The sequence below is a fragment of the Ursus arctos genome, unplaced genomic scaffold (assembly GCF_023065955.2).
Source record: "Ursus arctos isolate Adak ecotype North America unplaced genomic scaffold, UrsArc2.0 scaffold_16, whole genome shotgun sequence".
Taxonomy (NCBI): domain Eukaryota; kingdom Metazoa; phylum Chordata; class Mammalia; order Carnivora; family Ursidae; genus Ursus; species Ursus arctos.
This window is the reverse complement of record NW_026622830.1, coordinates 631,733-659,264: the sequence shown is the minus strand read 5'-3', so window position 1 is coordinate 659,264 and position 27,532 is coordinate 631,733. Positions and strand designations below refer to the sequence as shown.

Genomic DNA, 27,532 nt, shown 5'->3' with positions numbered 1-27,532 from the left:
CATTCTATCAAGAGATTGAGAATCTGAGATTGGATTTTGAAACGAGAGTAATACAACTATTTGCTACCAAATGATGCCCAAAACACAAAAACATAATATGTTCAAAAATAAAAAAGGAAGAAGGTACACTAGGCCTCTACCCACCAAAAATAAATAAATAAATGCTGGCATAGCAATATTAATTTCAAACAATCTAGAATTTAAGGCAAAAAGAAAGAAAAGAAAACCACCCACAAAATAAATAGCTGTAGGAAGGAGTACTACTTAACAAGAGAGAATCCTGCACGAAGGGTGTTCTTCAACATTTTTGACTGGGATTTGCAACTAGAGTTTTCAAAGTGCTGCTTTTACTGTGTGTGGTCCCTGGGGTGGGCCGGGGGTGGGGTGAACAGCAGGTGCAGCCCGGAGGGCCTCAGAGCAGTGCAGTGAGACACTGTGAAGATCGGGTAACACATGTCTATACGTCTGTCCAAATCCACAGGAGCCACAACGCCGAGTGACCCTACTGCCCACTTTCCAGTGATGGTCTGTCCGGGTCACCCACCCGAGCACAGTCGCTCCCTGGACCCCCTCTTGTCCCCTCTGCCCTGGAGAGGGCTGTGCCCTTCATTAATGTCCCTGTGACAGTTTCCCTCCTGATACTTGTCGGCCGGCTCCCAGGCACAGGACATAGAGCCACGGGGAGTCTCCAAGCCCGACAGTGCTCGATTAGTGGACGTCCCCAGGGCAGGCTCCTGCGCCCACGGCCCCACAGCAGAGGACACAGAAGTGGGGAGTGGCTGCCCACCTGGGCTTGCAGTACTCCTGAGGGGCTGGGGGTATCCATAAAGGGAGGGCACTGCAGAGCCTCCCCCACCCCCTCACCAAGAATAAGGGTGAGGAGGGGCCCTTATGGGGGTTGGTTTCCTCGGAGAGGAGTGGGGAGCATCTTCAAAGCATCTTTAGCGGGGGGCACGGTGGTCCAGGGACCCCTAGAAAGGGCTGTGGAGGGCAAGAGGTGGAGGACACAAACAGGCCCCTCAGACCGCATGCACAGGGTGCCCCACTTCCAGGGAGCCCACACAGACTTTCCCTCTCCCCGCAGGCCTCCCCAGCTGCCCTCTGCTCCTCCTTGTACTGGCAGCAGCTCCCAACCAGGGCGGGGGGCCTGGATCACAGCCTGGCTCTGCCACCCTCTCCTGGCAAGTGGCTCAACCTCCCCCATGTGAAGGGGGGGGCAGGCCATTCCACTGAAGCACCGCGGCCCTGCACTCCCACCTCGGGAACCCCTCGCACGCGGGGCCCCGAGGCTCCTGCTCTGGGCTGTTTCAGTGCCACCACATGACGGGGTAAACCTGACCACCTCTGTCGGTGAGGAAAGGCACACACTCCACTGTGTGGCCCACCAGCCGCAGACGTCATGCCCCTCGGCTTCCGGAACACTGCAGGGGTTGGTGGGGGGGACGACAGGGCCCGGAAGGCCCAGCACCTGGTGCTGACGTGAAAACAGTTTTGCCCTCGGGGACAGAGGAAGAGCGTGGGGCCCCCGACCACCATCACAGAGCAGATGGCGGGGCGTGCGCAGGAACGTGACCCCCTCCACAGGCTTTCGTCACGAGACTCAGACACACATTACGAAAAATGTTTTTACTGTAAATCAAAGTACCAAGCACATACTTGCAAAACAACAGACGAAGTAGAACCCGGATGCTTCTCTTCCCCAGGCTGCCTCAGAGCCGGAGCCGGCACCCGTGAGAAAACCCAGTCCAGTCCTGCTCCCCAGAAGCCGCCCGCGGTCCCGCCCCGAGGGGACGGCAGGGGAGCCGCCGCACTGACAGAGCTCCAGGAGCCCCGCCAGGCACAGGTGTCTGCCCCCAGCCCAGGCGGAAGGAGGGAGGGGCCGCAGTTATTTCCGAAGCTGTGGCTTCTGTTTCTATGGCTCTGACGCGCACTTCCCTCCAGCACCCCTGCGGTCTGAGGGCAGGGCAGCGGCTTCAAAGAGGGCCGGCAGGGCCGACTGTGACAAAGGCTCCAAAGGCAAGACATGGTTTTATCAGCCACGTGGTTTCTCATATGCTCTGAGCTGGTGCAGACGGACAGGACAGGCCAGGACAGGCGGCGCCCACCCCGTGGGGGTCACACCGCCGCAGGCATCAGGACTCCGGACGATGAGGACGTACACCCGCAAGTAAACATCAGGCTGAAATCAGCTGACCCATGACAACAGCAAACAAGTATGCAACAGAAAAGAAAACAGAAAAAGACCACCTCGGTGGCTTGACTTGGGGGGCGAGGCCCACTCCGCTAGGTCTGGGGCACCTGACGGTGGATGGACGGACGAACAAAACCCAGTTCCCTTCAAAGCACAAAGTGGGGCAGTGGCTTGTCTCCGAAGCCCCCTCCCCTTCTCCCAGAGAAGGGTGTTCAGCAGGCAACAGAACTAACAGGTCTAAGGGGACCTGCCACTCGACGGCTCGGACGGGCCTTGGGGCCCCGCTGGAGACGGCTCCAGGCCTTCAGGGGACCCCTGCCTGCGCTCCCTCCTGCATCCAAAATCAGACCTGCAGATGGACCACGGATGGCCCTGCCAGTGAGCACCCCGGCCCCCACCTTGACTGGCCCTGCCCCAGACTACCAGTCCGTCACCCAAAATGCCCTCGGGCACCAGTATCAGCCAGCAGGGCGCACCTCCACCTCCAGATAGGGGCGTGGGGAGTGCCGGGGCCAGGGGCTAAGGCTGTCATGGTGGTCCCACCAGCAGGCTGAGCACAGGGGTCAACAACAAGCCCCCAAAAGGCAGGAGCACCCACGCCCCATGCAGACCTTCCCCAAGCTCCTGTCTGGTTCTGTTCACACCCCTACCCCAGAACCAACGTCCCAGGGGCACACCCACCGTCACGCTCCCCTGGGCGGCCTGCCGGTGCTGAGAGCTCACAGCTGCAGCAGGAGCCAGCACACAGCCCCCCGTGGGACATCCCGACAGCGGTCTTGTACAGAGCACTCTGGAACCCAGAGCAAATTCGGGGAGCCCAGGCACTCAACATTGCTTAGGTTGGAAATGCTATAAATTCGACTCTTCCTAGAAGCCTACTAAACAATTCACTTAAAAACACCCACAGTGCGTGTGCAACGGCCCCCGGGGGCCCAAGCGCCTGCCGGGTGGAGGGAGGTGGGCAGACGGTAAACTCAGGCTGCTGGGGCCCCTCGGCCCTCTGCTCAGGCAGGTGCCCAGGAGCGCAGCCCAGAGCCGCGGCGTGTGGACCCGCGGCGGCACCGAGGTCTGCTCTAGACGCGGGAGAACAGGGTGCCGGGCCACACTAAACCTACAGAAAACTGTGGGAAGAAACCAAATCCATAGGATCCATGGGTTTCCACACTTGGGGACGGTTCCCAAGACATGTGTTAGTGACACCCCCTCCCCCAGCCGGCTCAGGCCCCCCCAGGGGCCCCCTGCAACCACGGGGTCCGTGCCCCGTGCCCCGGCTCTGCCTCCTCGTCCTCTCTGCCTGGCTCCGGATCAGGCCCAACGTGTAAACAGTATCAATAAGCAACAGATGGAAAAATGTATTTCCTAAGAAAGAAGGGGGAGGAAGTGCGAGCGCGAGGCTGGCTGCACAGGTCGGTCATCCGCGATCCCTTTTGCTCCTCGTCTGTTTTGGTGTTTCCTCTCTTTGGTTCAGCCCAACGTGACCCGCGGGGCGCCGGTGCCATGCTCCCACCAGGCCACGGCTTGAGGAGAGGCGGCCAGCCCTGTGCCCGCGAGGGGCCTCGCCCCTCCCCCAGCGTCTACTTGTGCTCGTGGCCCTCCGCCATGGCAGCCACCTCGATGGTGGCCGTGTGCTCCTCGGGCCCCGAGGCGGCCACGGCACTCTCGACAGCCCCCGTGGGCACTGTCACGATGGTGCTGCCCCCAGGTGACACCTGGGCCACGTTCTGCAGGGTGGGGCCCAGGCCCGGCAAGGTGAGGAGCTGCAGGGGGCTCACCACCTTGACCACGGTGCTGCCGTCCTGCATGGCGGCCGTGCTCAGGACCGTGAGGCTGGACGCGTCCGGGTGGATCTCCACTGTGCTCGGGAAGGTGGCGCCCGACGAGGCCAGCACCGTGTAGCCCCCTAGCAGTGGCGAGGCGGGGGAGCTGGCAGGAGCAGCCTGGGGGGGGCCCTTGCCCAGCACGGGGGAGGGCAGGGTGGACACCACTTTGCCGAGTGGCACGCCGGTCAGCTGGGAGACAGGCACGCCGGGGCTGAGGGCGATCTGGGCGGACTGGGTGAGCACCTGAGAGGCAATGGCAGCCGGCCCGGACGTGGCCCTCGCCAGCCGGGGCCGCTTCGTGGGGGGCGGCAAGGAGACAGGGGTCAGCGTCATGAGTACGTTGCTGAGATGCTGAGATTTGTGCTTGAGTTCCTTGGCCCGACGGCGGTGCTCGTCACACTGCTGCTCCAGGGCTGCGGGCAGACAGGGGCAGAGTGTCACTGCGGGGACGGGGACAGGGGGCAGGCGTCGCTGCAGGGACGGGGGCAGGGGGCAGAGCGTCACTGCGGGGACGGGGGCAGGGGTCAGAGCGTCACTGCGGGGACGGGGCAGGAGGCGGGCGTCACTGCAGGGACGAGGGCAGGGGGCAGAGTGTCACTGCAGGGACGGGGACAGGGGGCGGGTGTCACTGCGGGGACGGGGGCAGGGGCCAGAGCGTCACTGCAGGGACAAGGCAGGAGGCGGGCGTCACTGCGAGGATGGGGGCAGGGGGCAGAGCGTCACTGCGGGGATGGGGGCAGGGGGCAGAGCGTCACTGCAGGGATGGGGCAGGAGGCGGGCATCACTGCAGGGGCAGGGGGCAGAGAGTATCACTGCAGGGACGGGGACAGGGGGCAGAGTGTCACTGCGGGGACGGGGGCAGGGGGCGGGCGTCACTGCAGGGATGGGGCAGGAGGCGGGCGTCACTGCAGGGGCAGGGGGCAGAGAGTATCACTGCGGGGACGGGGACAGGAGGCGGGCGTCACTGCGGGGACCGGGGCAGGGGGCAGTGCGTCACTGCGGGGACGGGGACAGGAGGCAGAGCATCCCTGCAGGGACGGGGGCAGGGGGCAGAGCGTCACTGCGGGGACCGGGGCAGGGGGCAGAGCGTCACTGCGGGGATGGGGGCAGAGAGTATCACTGCGGGGACGGGGACAGGAGGCGGGCGTCACTGCGGGGACCGGGGCAGGGGGCAGTGCGTCACTGCGGGGACGGGGCAGGAGGCGGGCGTCACTGCGGGGGCAGAGTGTCACTGCGGGGATGGGGGCAGAGAGTCACTGTGGGGATGGGGGCAGGGGGCAGAGAGTCACTACGGGGGTGGGGGCAGAGAGTCACTGTGGGGATGGGGACAGGAGGCAGAGCATCACTGCAGGGACGGGGGCAGGGGGCAGAGTGTCACTGCGGGGACCGGGGCAGGGGGCAGAGCGTCACTGCGGGGATGGGGGCAGAGAGTCACTGTGGGGATGGGGGCAGGGGGCAGAGAGTCACTGTGGGGGCGGAAGCAGAGAGTCACTGTGGGGACGGGGACAGGGGCTGGGCGTCACTGTGGGGACAAGGGACGAGGAGGGAGGACAGCATCACTGCGGGGTCAGTGGGACGGGTGGGGGGGCACCAAGCACCAGTGCGGGGACGGGGAGTGGAAAGAGAATAGAGAGCATCAGACCACACGCCCTGATGCGGGGCCTGTGCCGGCACGGCAGTGATGCTCTGTCCCTGTCCCACCCTGTCTCCCACAGTGACACTCCCGGGGTCCTGCATGGACCGCCCCTCCGAGGGAGCAGAAATGCCATCTCAAAGGCGGGCTTCAAGCTGCCAGACGAGGGGACAGACCTTCCCCATTCTAGCTTTCCAACCCTCATCTCCACAGGAAAGCTGCTCTTGTGATACGTTAAGATAAAAAGCGGGCTGTAACCAGACACGTCAGCACTGGCCTCACGCACGCCCCTGAGAGCACAGACACCAAGGGAGCGCCAGGAAAGAAAAGCACAAATGTCCCAAAGGGGACTCTGGGGGCCATGCTGGCTCCTGGTCACCTCTCCCACTTTTCTCCTATAAAGAGCTGCAGGGGGAGTTCCACACTCAGGACCCACGGACGGGCTGTCTAGGCCCTGCGTCACGGCTTCCCTGCTTCCCTGTGTGACAGCACCAGGCTCTGCTGGTCCTTCCCAACTCCGGACTCTGCCTCCAGTGCTCTCTCAGGAGCAGCTGTCCCATGGGGCTGTCCCCCAACGTACCCGCCAGGTCCCTGGCGTACTGCTCCCGCGAGCGGTCCATCTGGCACTTGTGGCTGGCCAGCACCTTCTTCACCAGGTCCAGCATGCCGAAGTTCTGCACGATGTTGTTGAGGAGGACGGCGTCTTCAAGGGGCGAGCACACAGTGAGAACGGCCCCCCCCGCAGAGAAGTCCCCCGGACACGCAGGGAGACCCCGGCAGGCATACAGCCCCTGCACAGCCCCCTTCCGACACCAAAGCTCGGGCTCGGCACAACTGAGTCTACGACTCGGCTTCATCCCGGGGGCGCGGCAGGGCGGGAGGGAGCACCCAAGCACCCCCGCCCCTGCACAGAGCAGGAAGGAGCCTGGGGGGCGGTGCCCACCGATGCCAGGCAGACACAGAGCCCCTCACCTCGGAGCTGCAGGGGGGGGTCCTGGACCCGCTGCTGCAGGCCTCTCATGGTCTCCATTAGCTCCTGGTGGAACTCCTGTATGACCTCGTCCAGCAGACCCGCGTCCTTGAGCCCTCGCCAGAAGGAAAACGTGTCATCTGTGAGGGGCGGAGAGGCTCAGAGAGCAGGAAGAATCCACAGAACAGCCACGGCAGGCTTCTCACCACAGGCAGGAGCAGAGAACTGCCAGGGGGCCCGGGCCCGGGGGCCAGAGCACACAGGTCCAGACGGGGGCCTGGGCCCAGGCGGAGCTCCACCCTCTGCACTGGCACTTCCTCCAGGAGGCCTCTTGTGCCTGCCTGCACCCCTTCCAGGGCTGCCCAGCATGTCCCAGCCCCCACCCACAAAAAGCCCACCCAGAAAGACCCATACCTCCGATGGCCGTGGTCCAGTCACCGGGATCCTCACAGGTCTCTATGGTGATGGTAGCAGGAGACCCGTTCACTGCAACCCAGACATGGCCACCATGAGCCTCACCAGCCAGTGAGCGACCCTCCCAACCTGTCATCCAAACAGCTCTAAAGCTCTCCTTTGCACCGATTTTCACAAGAGCCACAAACATGTGTACCAGTGCAACCAAAGGATTTACTTGCTTCTGTGGTACATCCATTTTTAAACTTCTTAATCAGAGACATCTTCAAACACACACAAAGGAGAAAGAACCAAGTCTCTTTGACCCCACCACCAGGTTTAAAATTCCCAACATCGCGCTCCTCTTGTGGCATTTACGATCTCCCCAGCATGCTGTCGATGAAAACAGCAATCCCACTAGACTCCCTCGGCGAGGACGGAGGCGGCTGCGGATGCCGCGGGCCCGCGGGGGAGGCCAGGCTGCCCACAAGCGGCATGCAGAGGCCCAGCCCCACGGGCACAGATGGAGCGGGGCTGGGATAAGCCGCCGGCAAGAGCAAAGGCTCCGGGCCGGCACATACCGTCGGCCGTGGCAGGCGTGAGCGGGATGTACTCAGCCGAGGTGGGGCTGCTCAGGGACACGCGGGCGCCCGAAAGGTCGATCTTGGTGCTACGGCAGGTGTTGGAGCAGACCTTGTCGTGCTGATAGAAGTCCAGCTCCCCAGAGTCCATGATCTTCCTGTGGCAAACGGGACCAGAGACGGAGGACACGTCCAGGCACTGGTGTGTGCAGCTGGACCCCAAGGCGCCTCCCCTCCTCCAGTACCCCGCCTCAAGTGCCCTCAGCTCCTGATGGCAAGGCAGAGCAGGGGCTGGCCTGGGGGCAGTTTCCGGGAGAGGTGGTGGCTGCAGAGTGGCTAACCACAGGGCGGGAGGTGGGCACCACGGAGGCTCCAGACAGGTCTCTCTGACGACCCCAGCCAACACTCTGGGCCAGTGAGGGGACTTCCTGCTGCCAGCACAAGTGGGAAGTCTGTGGGGACCGTGATTGCAATGGCTGGCGCCCAGAAGGAGAGATGAGGGCCCTGGCAGGCAGTCATCCCAGAGACACTGGTCACCTACAGGGCCCTCCGAGGGTGTTCTGCCACCCGCTGGCCCCAGGAGAACGGGCCCACGGCTAACAGAAGTGCAGAGGGCGCACCCACAAGGGGACTATGAGGCCGAAGGGGACGAGAAACCCTCCAGGAGCAGCCTGGCCCTCTGCGTGCACGGCAAAGCAGCACGGTGCTGGCACCTCTGGCCTCTCACTCTGTGCTCAAGGCGGCTGGCTTGGCTGGCTTCCCATCCTCAGCCTTATCAGAAGGGCACAGCACGTCCCCCACCTGCCAGGGACAGGCCTCCCAGGGAGGCCCTTTACTACGGCTTCTCTGGAGGGCCTGGGCCGAACTCTGCAGACGTCTCAACTCACGCCCCTGCACCCGGGACCTCCACGTTGCTGGGCATCCGCACAATGCGCCTGCGCTGACCTCAGGGCTTGCGGCAGACCCACGGTGCCCCCCTACCCCCGCAGTGCTCGTCCAAGGAAACGGCCGGTTGCCTTCTCAGAGCTAGGCCACCAAAACACTTTCTAGAAAGTCAGGGGCCCGCTTAATGGTTGGGGCTTAGAGAGGAGCCCTAAGCACTGCAGGATGGGACACAGGGCCAAGCGTAAGGGCGCAAAGCGGTAGGCTCGCCCTAGAAGCGCAAGTGTAACGGGCCGGCTGGGTCTCTGGCTGTGGACATCTGCCCATTTCAGGCCCAGACTGAGGTTCACAGGGACAGTGAACAGGGCCATGATCCAGGACTCACCAAGGGCCACAGGCACTCCCCTGGCAGCAAACCCGTGCCCAAGGACGGCATGAAGTCGCTTCTCCCGGGAATAAACACACGAAGGACATGAAGGAGAGCAGCCCCTTCAGCAGCAAAGTGACCCAGTGCAGCCACGCCAGACACCATCACAATCATTAGCCGTCTCCGGACTGGCGTGCAGACTGGCATGCAGGAGGGGCCGTGGAGTGAGCACGTGGAGGGGTGGGGGCTGCCAGAGAGGTACCCTCTGCCTCATCAGGAGGGAAGGGTTGTCACCACCAAAGCAGGAAATGTGAAAACACAGACGTCGGGCACCAACGTTCTGGGGTATGAACTGAGAGTCTAGTCTGTCCTCAGCTTCTCAGAAGGGGCATCACCATTTCTGTTTCACAAGTGACGGGAAAAGGGACAGAAGGCCATCAGGAACAGGTCACACACACACAGGGTGGCTAGCAGAGCGGATGCTGGCCTTCATACCGGCCTGAGAACCGGCCCACGCAGACGAGCGACAGGCCCCTTGGGATGCTGGCACAGCTAACGGAGAGACCGAGGCACGAACTCCAATCATCTCTATTCTGGGATCTGATGTCGGTGAAGGAGGTGAGAGCCAGCCCAAACCTTCCTACAAATTCCTGTTTAATCTCAAAGGGAAAGGAGGTCTGTGAGGAGCAAGCAGGCTCCTGACCAAGAGCACACCACCGACAGAGATGGGGCATCAACCCAGCACCACCTGATCTCGTGAGAGGTAAGGTCAGGGATCCGAACTAACACCCTCTGGAAACCCACTGGCCTGTACCCTGAAAGCAACAAGGTGGAGAGAAGGTCCAGGGGACGGATGCGTGGCCACTGAACACAGACGTGGTCTGGATGGGACCCTCAGCAGGCAGACGGACCATGCCAGAAAGGGACAGGTGGCCAGACAGGCACCCCAGGTTAGAGACCTGCGCCTGGTGCCCAGGCACCCCGGGATTCGGTGGCTGCTGTGGGAGATGCAGGAGCACGTTCTCCAACACGGGGATGCACAGGGAGGCTGAGCAAGGACAACGAAGTCCTGCAAATCGGACGGTGCCACACGCCAGCAGGGCTGTGGGCAGGAGCCGTCCCCAGGGTGCTGTCAATGCTCATGTTCAGAATGGGCCTCATCTTAAAAAAGTCAAATTAAAATGAAAAAGCAACGGAAGGACACGTGGCGCGGTCACTTGAGCCCGCCACGGAGGCCCGCTGCGCGCGCGGACACCCACCTGAGCATGATGCCATTCATGCGGATGGCCCTCTTCCAGTCCTTCAGGGTGGACTTGCCGGCCAGGTGCACAAACTCCTTCGGGCTGATCACATGCTCATCGTACTGTGGAGGGAGCACAGCAGAGACAGGTCAGCACGGCCCTCTGTGACCCACCTCTCCTGCCTGACCGTTGGCCAGAGCCCAGCCGGGGGGAGGGTGCGGGGCGGCCAACAGCCACAGGCTCGCTCTCAGTCTGACATTTCAGATCCAACCAGTGACAACGGTCGCTGGGGGAAGAGAACAATTCAGGCAACACAAGATGTGGCTGTCCTGCACGGGGGCTGGGGTGGGGGGCTGGCTTCCTGCTGCCAGCGGCTGTCCCCAAGCCCAGGGAGGGAGCCCAGGGAAACAGATGGTGCGCCTGAGCCAGGGAGAGCAGAGGTGACCACACCGCTCAGAAAGACAGGCCTCTCCCCCTCCAGATGGGAGTTGGCAAACCCACTTATGCGTGACTTCCTCCATTAATAACACACACTTACGTGACATCGACAACACAGGACAGTGCATAGGCTAAGCTGTGATTTGTCCCCACCCCGAACACCCCTCACAGCGTGTATCTCTTGCACCAATACACACACATCCATTGCAACGTAGGGTCTGGGGCCAGCTTCACCCTGTGCCGGAGCTCAGATAGCTTGAGACGCTAAAACACCCTATTAAAACGTGTTAAACAAGTAATTACTGGAACCGAAGAATCAAAATAAAACTGCATTTACTTTGGAAACAAGCAGGCAGGAGAGGGATGAGCCACCAGGTCTCAGCACAGGCGGAGACAGAGGTGCTGCTGAGCCTTCCTTGCAGGGACGCCTCCTCCCGGGCCCCCCACTGTCTGGGCTCAGGTCTGGCTGGGGTCCTCCAGCGTATCCTGCTCGGAGCACAGAGCGCCAAGCACTGGTATCTCCAGCAGACTCAGGTCATAGCAAGTGCAAGCAACCTGGGGATCCCCGCTGATGGGAGTCGTTTTCCTAACGTCCCGAGCACACACACGCTCTCTCACTGAATCCAGGAAGCCACTCGACCCCTCGCTCAGCTGGTCGGAGAGACGGGCTGTGTGAGTCCAAGCAGCAGAGGCAGAACACCTGTCTGGCCACTGCCCAACACCTCCCCCACTCCCCCAGACACGACACCATCTCTGCCCCTCCCCTACGGCATGACATCATCTCCCCTCCCCTAAGGTGTGACACCATCTCCCCTCCCCCTGGGTGTGACATCATCTCTCCCCCTCCCCTAAGGGGTGACACCATCTCTGCCCCCCCCACCAGGCATGACATCATCACCCCTCCCCTTAGGTATGACATCATCTCTCCCCCTCCCCCAGATGACATCGTCTCTCCCCCACCCCACCCCCATGCCATGGGGGCCGTGGTCCCTGGCCCACCCCAGCTACACCCGGCAGATCCGTGTCTCCCAAGTCTCGTGCTTCCCTCCACTTCCGTCTCCACACGCCGCCCTCCCTCCCTTCCTCCCACCATCTGGGCTGACCACCACTCCTCGAGTTCCAGAGTTTTCTTAGCAGCTGGCACGTCACACTAGTCTTAGGCTGGGTGCGGTGCCTATCGAGGCGTCAGAGTCTGGAGCTGAGTGAGCGCTCAGCCAGGGGCCACAGGTTTCATCCGGTTTCCAGTCTTCCTAAGACATGTCGTCAGAGCTGTGGGCTCACCCACACATTTCCACTTCCTTTACTCTGCACACCTCCTGGACCTAAAACTCCTGTCTGGAATCCCTTTCCTTCTGCCTGAAATACACTTCCGAGAACACCCTTCAGTGATGACTTGCTCGTGGCCAGCGCAGTTTTGTGTGAAACACCTGCGTTCCCTCGAGACTGGAAAGAGGACTTTGCTGTGCACAGCTCTGCTCGCCCAGCGCAGGACACAGCTCCTTCGCCCTCCGGCTGCTGCGGCACTTTTGGGAACCCCTGCACCCAAGGACCTGTCTGCTCTCACTAGGTGGGGCCTGCTCTGCCTCTCACTGCACGGTTCCATCGTGCTGCTGTCTGCGAAAAACCTGTTTTTGTTTCTATTTCGTTATTGCTTCAAACCTACAGAGCACATGGAAGACTAGCACAAAGAACTCGAGTATGCCCATCCCAGGCTCCCCAGCTGCCGGCCCGGGGCCCCTGTGCACCCTGCTTCCCGGTCGACTGCTCCGCAGGGAGGGGAGGGAACTGCAGACTCAGACCCTGTCCTCAGCACTCTGGGTCTACTTCCTGACGACGAGGTTCTGCTACGGACCCGCAACTCTCGACATCAGGAAATCACCATTACTGTGTGTTATCTAATCAACAGGCATCACATAGAGCTCATGAGCGGCCCCATAACAGCCTTGCAGCAGTCTGTCTCTGAAGCAGGACCCGGCCCAGACTGTGCACCACACCTGCTCCCTGAACAGCCCGCCTTCATCTTCCTGACCTTGACATTTCTGAAGCACACAAGTGAATTTCTTGTTGACTGTCCCTCGTGTCTTCTCATGACAAGAGTCAGGCTAGGCCTTTCTAGCAGAAAGGCCACGGAATTCCCGCCCATTCAATCAGGGGACCCATGACGGAGGTCTGTCCCGACACTAATGTCATCACTTGCTCAAGGAGCCACCTGTCAGGCTTCCCCTCTGCAGAAGTGTTGTGTTTCCTCTACAATCACCACCAAATGGACGGGGGATATTTTGAGACTGGAGCACACCCTGCTCCCCAACCAGCTCTCAGCAGCCAGGTCTGGCACACGGTCTTGGAGCCCAGGCTCCATCACGCCTTGCACGTCTACTGGTTGGCACTCCAACAAAAGAGCTTTACTTCTATTTGATATAAACACCATGAAAAACACAGCAATAATCAGACCTGTGGACTCTCACTTCACCTGAGTCATAATCCAGACTATTGTTAATTATTTTGGTGTTAAACCGTCCAAGATGGAGCCAGTCCTTCAAGCTGCCTCCGAAAGTCATTTGAAATGTGGCTGGTTTCTTGTACTCGAGTGTTCAGTTTGGGATTTGCTGGGTCTCTTGAACTGTGCACGGCTACCTTCCCTCCATTATGAATGTTCTCAGACCCTTCTTCTCTCCTTCCAGAACTCAACTGATGCATTAGCCTTCCTCAAGCCTCTACGCCCTTTTCGTTTCTGTGGATTGTATTCTGCATAACTCCTCTACTCCCACCTTCCAGTTCACAAATCATCTCTTCGACTGTGTCTAATCTGCTATAAAACCTATCCACTAAGTGTTCTATTTTAATTCTATTTTTCATTCCTAGTTTGTTTCTCTGAACATGTTTATGCTTTCCTCATGTCAAGCCTCTCTTATATTCTCGAGATAAATCAAACATAATTATTGTATATTCCCTGTCTCGCAATCCCAACACCTGAAGTACCGAGAGTTCCATTCTGTCTGTGGTCTGTGTGCACTCACTTCGGTGCTCGGCCTCTTCCCATGCTCAGTGTTCCTGCTTGCTTTACATTGAGCTGCTTCTTTCTTGAAACTCTGTCTGCTGACATTACTCAAAACCTGTGATAAAGAGGAGTTCCTCCAAAAAGGATTCTTCATTTGCTTCAGTCAGATTCCTGGGGGAACTGCCAGCCAGGAACCACTTACAACTAAACACCTAGGATTTCCTGACCATACGGCTCCCAGAGAATCCTCCTCAAGAGGGTCCCTCTTTCCCTCAGTGTCAAGACGGGCGGCAGGAGGCTCCCTGTCCCAGGGACAAAGTGGGGCTGGGGGCCTGTTGTTAGTGGTCCACCCCGACACTGAGGGGAGACACCTTTCCAAGTGAGAGCATCACAGGGGATAATCTCTGCCACCAAGCACACAGCTCAGGGAAGCCCTGGGCTTCACCTTCTCAACTCCAGCCCTGCGAGGCTGAGAAAGCCGCTGGCAGACAAAGGCTCTGCAGGCCGAAGCTGGAGGTGGTGCTCGGCCTCCTCCACAACCCACCTTCACTCGGGCCCTCAGCTTGAGTATTTCAACCATTTTTGCCAGCTTACGGGGGCACCCAGAATATACTTTAGGAAAGCATCCTAACCAGCATTTTTGGCTACTTTCAGCACAAGGTGAGTCTGGGTACTTAATCTACCTTGGCAGAAAGAGAACACCTCTCCCATTCACCTTACTCATGGCTACTAAATGAGTCTTTCCAAAGCAAACACATCATTCAATCTACCAAAAAAAAGGAGCTCCCGGCTTGGTGACTGTGGCGGCCCCCCCCCCCCCCCGCCAGCATGAACGGGGCTACTTCCCCAGTCTCTCCCCACGGCTGCACTCCAGAAACAAGGAATCAGTACCTCCTGATGTTTTCCCCTGTGCTCTCAGCAACAATCCTGTCCATCCTTGAAGGCTTACCCCTTTCTCCTCTCTTCTCCCAAGCACGTGCGATCCCCACCCTCTGCAGCCCCCAGCACAAGTCATGCCCTGCCCCCCCGCCAGCGTGTCTCAAGGTTGCCGTGCCACGAGGGCCTCCCTCCCCTGCAGCCTGGCACACGTCTGCTCGTGCCGGAGCCTCACCTGAACACACTTCACATTGATGCCCGGGCACACAAACTTCCTCCAAATCAGGTTGGCTCTGCTGTCTCCGCAGGTAATGGGGTACACGATTTCAGCCTCCAGGCTCTCCTCTTCTTCAGCCACCTTCACTTCTCACAAGGTGTGGTGACAGGGAAAGGGTAAAAACAAAACCAGTTACAACCTTTCCAAAGTACTTCCTGCAAAAGCACAAACACGGCCACCAACCAGAAACCAGAAACTAAGACCCAAAAAGGACTGAGATAGGGCAGGGATGTTACTCATCAGTCCCAGGTTAGAGGTTCAGGTAAAGTCACAAAAACCAACTTTATGATAGTAGTATTACTATAAACACATTAAACTGTGGTTCAACAGAAGAACCACTTAAGGAAATCTAATCAAGCTTTACTTGGAATAATTCTAGAGAAGCTGTTCTTACTGCTTCTGAGGAGTCCTGAGGCCGTCAGCCATTCACTGATGGTTTTACAAGCACTGGGGCTTCGGCCCGCCACAGGGAGATGCCGAGCTGCCCCTGCAGACTCCTGCCAGGCCACACCTGGGACGACCCTGGGGCCTGAGTGTGCACCACCCTCTCTGTACCTGGGGCCAGAGCCAGCAGGCGGCCCCCCGCTGCCTGGACGACCATCCCGCAGGGGCACGGAGTGGGAAGGCAGGCTCCCTACCTAACACGGCCTCCTTGAGCTGCGAGGACGCTGTGAATGCAGCCGCCGCGGCCGCTGCCGCGTTCTCCGTCTCCATGCTGTCCTCCGCTAGCTCGCCCCTAAGAGGGAGGGAGACATGAGCTCACCCCACCCACAGCGAATTTCCACGGCACAGGCAAGGCTGAGAATGGGAAACTTGTCATCAATGGAAAGCCCGCCTCCTTTTTCTAGGAGCGAGATCCCGCCAACACCCCAGGGGGTGATGCCGGTGCTGAGTACATTATGGAGTCCACTGGGGTCTTCATCACCATGCAGAAAGCTGGGGCTCCCTTGAAGGTGGGGCCAAGAGGGTCATGATGCCCCCGTGTTTGTGATGGGCATGAATCATGAGAAGTATGACAACTCCCTCCAGATGGTCAGCAATGCCTCCTGCACCACCAACTGCTTGGCCACTCGGGCCAAGGTTATCCATGACTGTGGACGGTCCCTCTGGGAAGCTGTGGCGTGACGGCCAAGGAGCTGCCCAGAACATCACCCTTGCTTCTTCTGGCACCACCAAGGCTGTAGTCAAGGTCATCCCTGAGCTAGCTGAATGGGAAGCTCACTGGCATGGCCTTCCCTGTCTCCACCCCCAGCGTGTCCGTCGTGGATCTGACCCGCCGCCTGCAGAAAGCCACCAAACGATGACATCAAGAAGGTAGTGAAGCAGGCATTGGACAGCCCCCTCGAGGGCACCCTGGGCTCCACTGAGGACCAGGTTGTCTCCTGCGACTGTAACAGTAACACCCACTCTTCCACCTTCAATGCCAGGGCTGGCACTGCTCTCAATCACCACTGTGTCAAGCTCCTTTCCTGGTGTGACAATGAATGTGACCACAGCAACCAAGTGGTGGATGTGATGGTCCACATGGCCTCCAGGATGTAAGAGCCCCCTGGACCACTAGCCCCAGCAAGAGGAAGAGAGAGGCCCTCCGCTGCTGGGGAGTCCCAACTCGTCCCTTAACACACTGAGAATCTCCCGACCTCCACAAGGGTTCCATCCTGGATCCCTTGGAGAAGGGGAAGAGCTTGACCTCGTCATGTACCATCAATAAAGTATACTGTACCCAGCCAAAAACTAATAAAATAAAATAAAAATAAGAACTTTCTGTATGGGGAGAAAACCCCATAAACAATTATTTTAAAAGAGAGACTTGGGGGAAAGCGAACAGCACAAGGAAGACAGTTTGTTTCCAATGTTACCTAAGGAGCCCTGAGATCAACAGGACAGCCCCGAGGAAAACAGGCCAAGACCTAGGGCAGAGACCTGACCCACATCCAGCACACAAGCCGGAGACATCCGGGGCCTGGCACGCAGGTGGCATAGATGCTGGACAGCGTGAACCCCTCTGACCCAGACACCCACTTCTAGGGACTAACCCACAGATGATGTACCCCCACACCTGCAAAGCACCATGGGGGAGGCAGGTCTGGGGCCGGGACAGGACTCCCCAGGTGTACCCCTCATGATCACTGAGGGCCATTCACGCACTTCTCTGTGGAAAGAGGTTTGGTCACACACAAAGACACGGCCAGGCATGGCTCATGGGCAGCCATTCAGTCCCCCAGCTGTCCAAGCCACGGCTCCTCTCATGGTCTCCGTCAGTGTCCAGGGCCTGGCCAGGCCTCTCAGAGCACGCCGGGTCTGAGGCTCTTCCCACCCAAATCCTCCCGTCCCTCCTTCCTCCCACAGGGTCAGACCGTCTCCCCGAGCCCTCCTTTTACCCTGCGCGTCTAATTCCACCTGCTCCCTGGAGGGCCTGAACTGACACAGAGCTCAGTGTGGCCCCTGAGAGCAACACACCGACCCTGGGCTCCCTCCCCCACTTGCTGACGACTGCTCTCGTGGCAGTGGCTCCACAAGCCCACGGCACCACAGACGGTGCCCAGACGAGGCCCACTAGCCAAGTCTCCAAGGCCTTAGCCCAGCCCCAGCCAGCTCAGAAATGAGAGCTGACAAGAAATGAAAACTTGGGAGTCTGGTCTTGGGGGCCCATTAGGAGTGACTACTACATGAAGAATACCGAGTGAGAGCATCGGCTCTCCAACACGGGTGCCCGCACTCAAAGGGAAAGTGTCTTTCCCAGCCAGACTTGGGAAGCAGAAAGGACAATGACGAAGCAGGGAGCGTGCCCCTTCACACGGGAGAACCAGGGTCATCCCTAAGAAAAGCGAGTCAGGAGTGGGACACAGAGAGGCGCCAACCCAAGAGAGCCAGAGCCATGGCCCCACCACAGGTCGTGTGTACATATGCAGCAAGCCATCTGCAGGGACCACCCCGGGGAAACCGAGCCTTCTGGCCCCACTGCAACCAAAGGGCCATCCAGGAAGGCAGACATGGGGACAGACCGCCCTCCTCTGTGCCTGCCCACCGCACCCACACCAGGAACAAATCCCCCACTGCTCTCAGGAGAAACCAATTAATTGGCATTTGTTCAAATTTCATTTGAAAAATGTCCGCTTTACTTAAAGCAAATGTTGGTAGAACTGCTGGCTATCTACAAAATGCTACTTTCTTCTTCCCAGCCTTGGCCACGCGTGCCCATCACCATGGCAAAGCAGTGGGCTTTCACTAATGAGGAACCCTCCCAAGCTCTCCCCCAAATACCCAGCCAGAAATCAGCACCCACAAAGCAGTGAACTAGCTTCTTCACCACACTCTCTTTTTAAACAAACAGCAAGAGTGAATCTCGGCTTTCAAGTAGTAGGACAGTAGTTAACATTTCTCACAGAAAAAGAAGAGAAATATCTTTAGGTCTCTTAAGTTAAAGCTGCCTCTGCTAACGGTGTGGGGTTTTCCTTCACAGGGAGAAGGCACGTGCAGCCTCTCCTTTCCTTCATAAATGACCAACCAACACGGGCAGTGTTTCAGTACCCTGGCTCCAGGACCATGGGACACAGCTCCCACGCCTGCTGCTGGAACCTTCCACCATGGAGAGAGCCAGGAAGTGGTCCTAGGCAGAGAGCTGCCGCCATCCCAGCCAGTGAGGGCATGCCAGACTGCCCAGCTGGGCCCAGAAGCACAGGCTTAGGCCAGAAACAGTGCCTGGCCGGCCAGCCTGGTCCTACAAAACCACAAACTCACGCGGTAGTAAGCCCCTGAGCTTGGGGCAGCCACGCGGCGAAACTTACAAAGAGACAAGTGCCAGAAGCAGGCTGCTGTCACAACGTCCTGGCAGAAAGCACCGAGACGGCGAGTGGGGGGAGGCCCAGGGCAGGAGCGGCTGCAGCAGGCTGGGAAAAGCAGGGGAAAAACTGGCAAAACGTGAGCCACAGTCACGGAGAAGGTGGAAAAGACCCTAAAGGACTTGCGTGCAGCTCTCCCAAGGAAAATCTCAGGCAGAAAGCGAAAGCCAGCTTCTTGGAGTACAGACAACGATGTGTGAAAAAGGGAGACAGTCATCCTGTGGGGTGCAGAATTTACAGGGAACACGGGGGTCCAACTGCTTCACATCTCCAATTTCCCACCTGGCAAAAGATTTCAAAGTAAGAAATGGCCTCGGGATAAAGACCACGTCGAGGACAGGCTAGACGGTCCTCTGGTCAAACCCCAGGTTTTGGGGCCAGGCCTAGCCAAAGGGCTTCTGAGAATCTTCAGGGCACTGTCCACAGCAGCCAGCCTCCCAAAACAAGAGAAGGGCCCCCCTCAAGGAACTCAGGATGAGCACGAACAGAGTAGGAGAAGAGATGAAAATGTGTCAACGTGGAAAAGTGGAGATCACGGATTCACAGAAAACCAAACCAGAACAAAAATCGGCACACACAGTACAATCGATCTCATGATCGATCTCATCTGTGGGACTGGAAGGGGGCGTGCCGGTGGGGGGGAAGCTGGAAACACTGCTTTCTCTATGCGCACTACACTGAGTAACAGGCTTAGAGAAAGAAAGACAGTGGCGCGTTCACATGCAAACAGGGCGCCTGGGAGGGCCCACTCCAGGTGCTAACTGCAGGAATCTCCAGGTGGTAGCAACGGGACATGCTTGAATTTTTGCTCATCAGTATTTTCTAATTTTCTACCATATGTTTTGTAATAATAAGTTGTTACTTTTAATTTTTAAGAATCTGTTGTAAACTTCCTGGTAAAATGGCAAATAAAGGTGAGAAGAGACGCTCCACACCCAGAAGCTTGGGTACCAGCTGCCTCTGGAATCAAGAGTGAGGGACAACCAGGAGAGGACAGAGCTGAGGCCAGGAAAGCCCGTCCCAGACGCCGTGCCAGCCTCGCCCGGTACAAGACCCTAGGACAAGAAAGGAGCCCCACCCCCGCTGACATGGACCCAGATACAGTGGTGGGGGAGGGCAGGCACTGCCCGGAGAGGGGAGGAGAGGGGCATGGAGAGAACCCAAGCAACCTGGACAATGAGACCCTTCCTGCCCCCAGCCCAGCCCCCTCCAGGAAAGGGTGGAAGCATGTTGCCCTGCACTGAACTGTGTCCTCCTCCAAATTCCTCTGGTGAGGCCCCGATCCCCGATGTGACTGCCCAATGTGAAGAGAGGGCCTTTAGGAGGTAATTACGGTTAAATGAGGTCATAGGACTGTGACCTTATAAGAAGGGGAAGAGAGAGGATGTCCACCATGTGGGGACATGGTGAGAAGGTGTCCCTGGCAAGCCAGGGAGCCAGAGGCTGATCCTGGACTTCCCGGCCACCAGGGCCGTGAGCAGGCGAGTTTTTCTGGTGTGGGCCGCCCCGTCTGTGGTACTTGGGTGTGAGCTGATGAGGACACAGCTGTCTGGGGAGCCCGAGCAGCCCAAGGAGACGACCCTGGACGTGCTTACACTGGCCGCTCCGAATCCCGCACCCCGCGGCAGCAGCCACAGGGCCGGGCGCTGCTCAGAAGACTCCAGTGTGGGGCTAGATGCACCCAAGACTCCCTCCCTGCCCGGTCAGGCACCTGGATGGGGGGACACAAAGTTGGACTCGGCCAGGACCAGAGCACCGCCGGAGAGTGGCTGTGGGTGGGGGCTCCTCACAGCACCCAGGGCTCCTTTTCCAGCGGACCGCCGGCTCCTGACGCAGCGAATTACTCACGACAGGCCATCCCACGTGCAAGAGAGGGGGCTTGGGCACCGTCCGCTGGCGGGGAGGGGAGGGGAGGGGAGGCGCTGTGTGGCCACCCGGAAACCTGCCCACAGCAGGGACACGGACCACACAAGGTGGAGAACCCGGGTGGGAAATCCAACCGGAAGGCCCTGCGCTTCCTGCCACAGTTCAGCAGCGGTCAGCGAAGGAGCTGAGCATCACACGCAGGGAACCCAGGAACTCGGCGGGAGCCAAGCCCTCCTCCACCCTGCCTGCAGGAGGGCGTGTTAGAAAGCCGGGGTGGGAGAGCACAGCCCCGAAGCGGCGGCAATGAGACAGGAAGAGTGTCCAGGCCGGAGGAGCCACGCAGCAGCTGCAAGTCAGCCGTGCGAAGGAATGAAAACCCGAGTGTCCTCTAGGCCAGCAATGGGGATCGGCGCGGAGGTCGGGCCTGGTCTAGGGCCTTCCTCTCAGAAGTTCTACCAGACGGGAAGAGGCAAAAGCTCACCCCACTGCAGTGATGTGCAGAGGTCAGTGTGAATGTGCCACACACAGCAAGGACAACCACGACAGGAACACTGCCCCAGCCTAAACCCCTGGGGGCAGGAAGCACGAGGGGACGCATTCCTCCCTGACCTGGTGGCAATTCCATCAGGTCAAATATGGACTTTTTTGCCACCTAATGTTTTTTTTTTTTTTTTAATTACCTTTCTTTTTTTTTTTTTGATAGAGCAGGGGCAGTGAGGAGGGAGAAGCCCCAACCAGGCTCCACACCCAGTGCAGAGCCTGATGGGGGCTCAATCTCCCCACCCTGAGATCATGACCTGAGCTGAAATCAAGAGTCGGACACTCGCCCGACGGAGCCCCCCAGGTGCCCTTGCCAATTAGTATTCTATGTGCACTTCTATTACAAGAGATGGGGAAGAAAAAACTCCCAGCTTTTGTGAGGAATGTCAACTTGACTTTGAAAAAACAGTCCCCAATTGTTCCTACTGTCCATCTTATCGAAAGAAAAATTACCACATATTTGCGGGAATGAACACCATGTGACCATGTTAACATGGGAGAAAAAGACAAAGATGAAGCGTTATCTTTGCTTCCTGGCTACGTGAGGCTTCTGTCTTTCCTTCTCACTCTACTGACACAGACACTTGAGTCCAGTTTAAAACAGTTAAGTAAAGGAGGTGCCTGGGTGGCTCAACTGGTTAACAAGTGCCTTGGGCTCAGGTCAAGATTCTGGAGTCCCAGGATGGAGTCCCGTGCCGGGCTCCCTGCTCAGCAGGCAGTCTGCTTCTCCCTCCGAACCCTCCTCCCTCTCACGCTCTCTCTGTCAAATAAATAAAAAAAAAACTTAAAAAAAAAAAAGGAACATTTAAGTAAAGAGAACTGCTGACGCCCCCCCATTATGTGACGTCCAGGACACCCACCAGAGCCCGAGCAGCCCTCACAGGACAGAGGCCCCATCTCACCCGTGAGGAGCCAGGTTGGTCGTCACCAACACAGTCTTCACCTCCTCCACGCCGCTCCCGTCCACTGCGGTGTCCGGCGTTGTGACCACCACCACCTCCTCCATGTGGACACTCACATCCGGGGTTGCCATGGCTCAGCTGAAGACGACGCCAGAGCCAGGAGTGTCACTTCGCCAGGGTCCCAAGCCCTAGAGGAAACCACAAGGCAGGGCACAGGGTCTCAGGTGGTCTCTGGGTATACACAACAGAGCTCCCAGCACCTGCACCTTTAAGTACCTCCAAAGACCCATCCCTCAGTCTGAGCCCGCTGCTTTTCGACAAACATGACAGCAAGAGGACTATTCCGGGGCTGCTGGTTCTGGTGAAGATGGAATAAGCACAATCCACCCATCTTTGCCGCTGTAAGAGCGAAAATCCCTGAACAGAACACAGGGAGCCGCTGCACATGGGCCGAAAACCCAGCGGTCACACAGCAGGAGACAGGGCAGGAGACCAGGATCCAAGTGGACTCCTCTGGAGGTCAGTCCCCTGGCCTCAGCTCAGGAAACCTGCATTCCGGAACTGCACACAGTAAGCAACTGGAGACAAGTCCAGTCTCTGGTTTGCAGAAATGGAAGGGAAACCCACACAGGACATTAGAGGAGGAAATGCCCTGCTTTTATTATTATTTTTGTTTTAACTGGCTTCTAGCAAGCCCCAGTCCCTGCTAAAACCCTGTGAGAGTAGTGGCCCAGCAGGCACCTAAAACTGAGGGTAGAGGCACACTGGTCTGGGACTGGGGGATCCCACTGCTCTCCATGCTGACACTTGCCCAAGGGAGACCCAGTGCTGAGGTGTCACGGCACAGAGGACACATGAAAGCCGTAGATTTCTAGCCAGAGGAAGGGGACCCTGGGGCAAGAGAGTATGGGGGAGACTGTGCAGAGTAAGGAGGTGTGGAAGGGGTGCCTGGGTCACCCCACAACTGTCTGGGGAGGGGGGCTGACCCTAAATGGCAAACCAAAGGTTTGGAGAACTGACCCTACAGGTCAGGTTCAAAAAGCACCACGCAGGCTCTGAAGATGGAGCTGATATAAGGGCCGTGCCCACAGGAGTAGCTCAAAACCTGCAGCCTGAACGTAATCACGCTGCCTTCCTGCTCTAACAGAAATGTCTACATTCTCTCCGAGATTTAAACAAGACCCACAGCCTCAGAACACGATATTCAAAGCATCCAGAATACAATCCAAAAATCTTTTGACATAAAAAGAAGCAGGAAAGTCTCGCCAATTCTCAAGAGAAAAAATAATCAAGAAAAGCCCACTCTGAAATGAATCGTCAGAGATTTTAAAGCAGCTGGTGTACCAGGCTTCAGGGACGAAGCCAGACATTCTTGAAACAAGTGGAAAGATAAAAAGTCTCAGCACAGGAACACGAGTTACAGCCAAATAGAAATCTGAGAATTAAAAAGAAAAAATTCTAACAGAAATAAAAAACTCACTGGATGGGCTCGCTATCTGAATGGAACGGAAGATGGAGGTAGAATCATAAAACAAACACAGATCCGTAGAAATTGTCCAAGCTGAACAGAAAAAAGGTGCAAAAACCAAATGAACAGAGCTTAGGGGATGTGGAAGAATATAAAAAGTTGGACATCTGTATTACTGGAGTCCCAGGAGAAAAGAAGAAAAAAATGTGACGCTGAAAACATTTTTTTGGAGAAAATAGCTGACCACTTCCCTAATCTAGTGAGAGGTGTACACTTAACACACGCAAGCAGTTCAGCAAACCTCAAACAGAATAAACTCAAAGAATTCCATGCCCGGATCATAATCAAATTGCTGAAAACCAAAGACAAAGTAAGAGCATTTCGAAAGCAGCCAGCCAAACAGAACAGACCACGGGCCCGAGAACCACCACCACAGGGCCCAGAACTCTCGCCAGACGCCAGCGGGCCGGAGGGCGGGACACCAGGAGTGTGCTGAAGGAAAGAGCTGTCTGCCCAGGAGTCTACGAGATCGAACAGATCCTATAAAAATAAATAGACATTTTCAGGTGAAGGGAAAGTGAAAGAACTGGTCATGGGGAGACCTGCTCCAAAGGGATATTCTTCCCACAGAAGGGAGAGGACAGCAGAGGAGACCTGTGACACCGGGGACGAACCAAGAGCACCCGACATGGTAAGTATCTGGGTAAACACACACTAAACTGTTTTCCTCTTACGTTCTTTTTTTTTTTTTTTTTTTTTAAGATTTTATTTATTTATTTGACAGAGATAGAGGCAGCCAGTGAGAGAGGGAACACAAGCAGGGGGAGTGGGAGAGGAAGAAGCAGGCTCATAGCAGAGGAGCCTGATGTGGGGCTCGATCCCAGAACGCCGGGATCACGCCCTGAGCCGAAGGCAGACGCTTAACCGCTGTGCCACCCAGGCGCCCCTCCTCTTACGTTCTTTATACGACAGCCTGAAAGCAACAGTTCTACCCTGTCTGGTCGGGTTTCCGAGGGGTGCAGACAAGCCACGTCCATCACGGGCTAGGTGCTGGTGCAGGGGGCGGCATGGCCATGCTTCCCTGCCCCACCTCAAGCACGGGAGCGCTGTTCTAAGCCGACTGGGAAGAATGGAGTCCTTCAAATGGTGAGGGGACAAACAGATGTTTACGTTCCACAGGATGGAATATCATTCAGGGACAAAAATAAGTGAGCAAAGAAGACACAAAAAGACACGGAGGAACCCTAACCGCACCTTGCTAAGTGAAGGGCCCAGACTGAGAAGCCAGCTGCACGGGCCCGGAGCGTGAGGGAGAGAGGCGTGAAGAGGGGGTAGAGGGGGCCTTAGGGCAGGGACAGGATGCTTTAGGACGCTGTAATGGTGGCTACGTGACACCATACATTTGTCAAAACCCCACAGAACATAAACCACAGACACAGGGTAGTTGTGACGTGTGTAGGCTCGTCCTCCGTCACACATGCACCGTTCTGCCTCGAGATGCTGATGGTGAGAGAGACCATGTCCTGGGCCACACCGTCCTCGGGCAGGACCTCCAGGGACTTGATGGCTGTCTTCAGACCCTTTAACCAGGAAAGCTTCAATGATGAATTTGCTGACATAGACATCCTGTCCATTTCTAAAATACAGCTTTTATGTTCTAGATCTAAGCTTTGAAAACAACCCTTTCAAACAAACATGCATAAAAGCCTACTTGAAAATTGCACTTAAGGGGCACCTGGCTGGGTCCATCGGTGGAGCACGCAACTCTTGTTCTTGGGATTTTGAGTTTGAGCCCCATGGTGGTTAGAGAGTACTTAAAAAAAAAAATAAAACCTTTTAAAAATAATAAATAAAATTGTACTTGAAATAACATAGAACTTTGGTGCTGATTTCTCAGGGTTTGGCTATCTCACCAAGCGAGGACCTCTGCTTTCACTGGGTGAACTCCATGGGGCCACGAGTCACACTTCAACCAAAAGCTGCAGCATGGAAGGGACCCTCCCTACAGCTAGCTGTGCTCCCCCAAATTTCAAAACCTTGCTGGGCACTAAGGAGAGTAAGTGCAGAAAACTGAACTCCTGCCTCTCCAACGCCAACTGTATTAAGTTTTCCCAACAGCACACCCTAAAGTGACCTCACAGATAACAGTTCAGGTCCTTGACACGAGGAGGATTACACACAGAACTACGCCCTACAGTGAGTAATCCTCGTCCCCCTACGACCAGAACCACACTCCCCAGTGGGCAAGCGCGATCTTTGTGGCCCTGGGCTTGTGGTGGAGAGCACATGGAAGCCCGGGTCTCCACCCAGAGCTTGGGTTCCTGACCAGTGTGACTCAAGCCCCAGTTAATTTCGAAGTAAACAAAATATTGTTATTTTTTAAGTATCATTCTTGAGCATAAGTATATAAAAACAAGACAAAAAATGTCGGTGTGTGGTCGGTACATCAGGTTCAGATCTGGCTTTCCACGTCTCCAGCAAGGTCGCACATGTTTTCCTTTGATACACACACCGCCAAGAACACAGCAGCGGTCAAGGCAGTGGCCCACAGGCACCATCTCTTGGATCCTCACAGGGTTTCAAACTTTTTAATTGGTTGCCAACTTTATCAAAGTTCACAGGGTTCACATAAAAAAGTCCAGATGTCCAGCTTCTCTTGCCCCCCCACCCCAGGCGACCCCTCCAGTCCTTCCTGCCCTCCCGCGACACCCTCCCCACGCACTGGCCAGGCGGGCCAGCCTGCCCACGGGCAGCCCCTCTGGCTCAGAGAAAGCACGTCAGTGGCCTCCTTTCTCAGTTCAGGCATGAAGCGGGTTATTTTAAGCCTTAGATTTGAATACAGTTTTACAGTGTTCTAAATTCATAGAAACACTTCCGCGTCGGTGCGTGTCCACAGATTGCTCCCCCTCCCAGGAGTCTTCCCCAACATCCAGACCCTTCCTATGAAGACACCGTTTCGGGACAAGTGTTCTCCTCGCTAAGCCTGGCCCACGGTCGCACGACGCGCCGCGCTGCTGGGGGGACGTCGGCCGCTGCACCCCGCTCCGCGGCCTCAAAGCACAAGCACCCTATGACCCAGCACTCCGCCGCGCCTACACGCCCGCAGGAGATGGAGTCGGCGGCCTGAGCGAGCGTGAGAGCACATGGCAGGTGGACGATGGGCCATCGCCTGGTGACTGTGCTCGGGGACACGGGCCGCACGCAGGACAGACACTAGCGGACACCACTTAGAGGGCTCCAAACACGCCCGGGGCAGCAGGGAGCGGGAACAGGGGTCGTGCGGCACCAAGCTGGCGGTGCGGATCAATCCTGGGCAGCCCGGCGCAGCGCCTCTGGCTACGGACGCTGAAGCATCCACCTTAGAATGTGCTGGAAGGTACACATCTTCGTGCTCCGCGCCGCTCTCCCAAGACCAGAGGGTCGGAGGGGGCTGAGCTGAAGGGCAGGGCTGGGTAACAGGGGCTCCCCGCGTGGACTCCGTAAACTCGCACGGTTCGGCTAAAGGCCCACAGCCTCGCCCACGCGTGGACGGGAAGCTCCAGCAGAGCGCTCTGCTTCCGAGGAAAAGTCCACCGACCCGACTGAGCAGCCAACCAAGTCCCTAGCAGGCCGGACCCTCCCCGGGTCCCCGTCTACACAATTCCTGCCAATACGTCTGCATCCTCACGACCCCCAACGCGGGCCCGCACGGGCTCAGCCCACCGCGCAGGCAGGGAGTCCGCGTGGACGGGGCTCCCACCGGGCCGGGGGAGCGGGGGACCCGCGTGGACCGGGCTCCCACCAGGCCAGGGGAGAGGGGGCCCGCGTGGACGGCGCTCCCACCGGGCCGGCGGAGAGGGGGACCCGCGTAGATGGAGCTCCCACCCGGCCGGCGGAAGTGGGGGCGTCCACACGGTCCCCGCACCGCTGGGCTCCGCGCCTAGCCCGAGGGCCATCCCCACCGCCCCCAGCCGCCCGCCCGCCGCCTTCCGGCAAAATGGAGGCGGACGCCGCCACCGACGCCGCCTGACGCGGGCCCGTGACGCCCGTGACGCCCGTGACGCCCGCCGCGCGCCGCCGCCCCTCCCCCGCTCCCCTCCCCCCGCCGTAACGTCCTGACGCTCCGCAGGGACCCCTGACTGGACGGCGGCGCGCGGCGGAGCGAGAGGCCTCGCCGCGGGGGGGGCCGCGGGCGCTTACCTGGGCCGCGGCCGGGCCTGCGCGGGCGCCGGCGGGCGGGCGGCGGCGACGGCGTCAGGCGGGCGGCG

General features: G+C 58.1%; 1 protein-coding gene across 3 annotated transcripts; it reads right to left on the bottom strand.

The window, feature by feature from the left end:
• Positions 1 to 1,614: 1,614 nt before the first annotated feature.
• GMEB2 (glucocorticoid modulatory element binding protein 2) lies at positions 1,615 to 27,532 on the bottom strand. Of its 3 annotated transcripts, XM_057312422.1 has the most exons (11): positions 27,465 to 27,529; positions 24,721 to 24,865; positions 21,818 to 22,005; positions 15,306 to 15,403; positions 14,626 to 14,756; positions 10,097 to 10,200; positions 7,589 to 7,746; positions 7,029 to 7,100; positions 6,617 to 6,754; positions 6,225 to 6,347; positions 1,615 to 4,424 (listed from the first exon to the last, which is right to left on the bottom strand). In XM_057312422.1, the coding sequence occupies exons 3-11, from the start codon at positions 21,946 to 21,948 to the stop codon at positions 3,766 to 3,768; spliced, it is 1,614 nt and encodes a 537-aa protein (XP_057168405.1). In that variant the 5' UTR covers positions 21,949 to 22,005; positions 24,721 to 24,865; positions 27,465 to 27,529; the 3' UTR covers positions 1,615 to 3,765. The 3 variants fall into 3 exon arrangements, with proteins under 3 accessions (XP_057168405.1, XP_048078298.1, XP_048078299.1); XM_048222341.2 differs by lacking the exon at positions 24,721 to 24,865 and having other exon boundaries at positions 27,465 to 27,532; XM_048222342.2 differs by lacking the exon at positions 27,465 to 27,529 and having other exon boundaries at positions 14,626 to 14,753; positions 24,721 to 25,941.

What these genes read in the sequence shown, in the direction of transcription:
- GMEB2 (XM_048222341.2), bottom strand. Translation starts at nt 21,948, where the DNA reads ATGGCAACCCCGGATGTGAGTGTCCACATGGAGGAGGTGGTGGTGGTC. An exon ending in ACCAACCTGGCTCCTCACGG is followed by an intron (nt 15,404 to 21,817) that starts GTGAGATGGGGC and finishes CCTCCCTCTTAG; the next exon opens with GGGCGAGCTAGCGGAGGACA. An exon ending in ATGAATGGCATCATGCTCAG is followed by an intron (nt 7,747 to 10,096) that starts GTGGGTGTCCGC and finishes CGTTTGCCACAG; the next exon opens with GAAGATCATGGACTCTGGGG.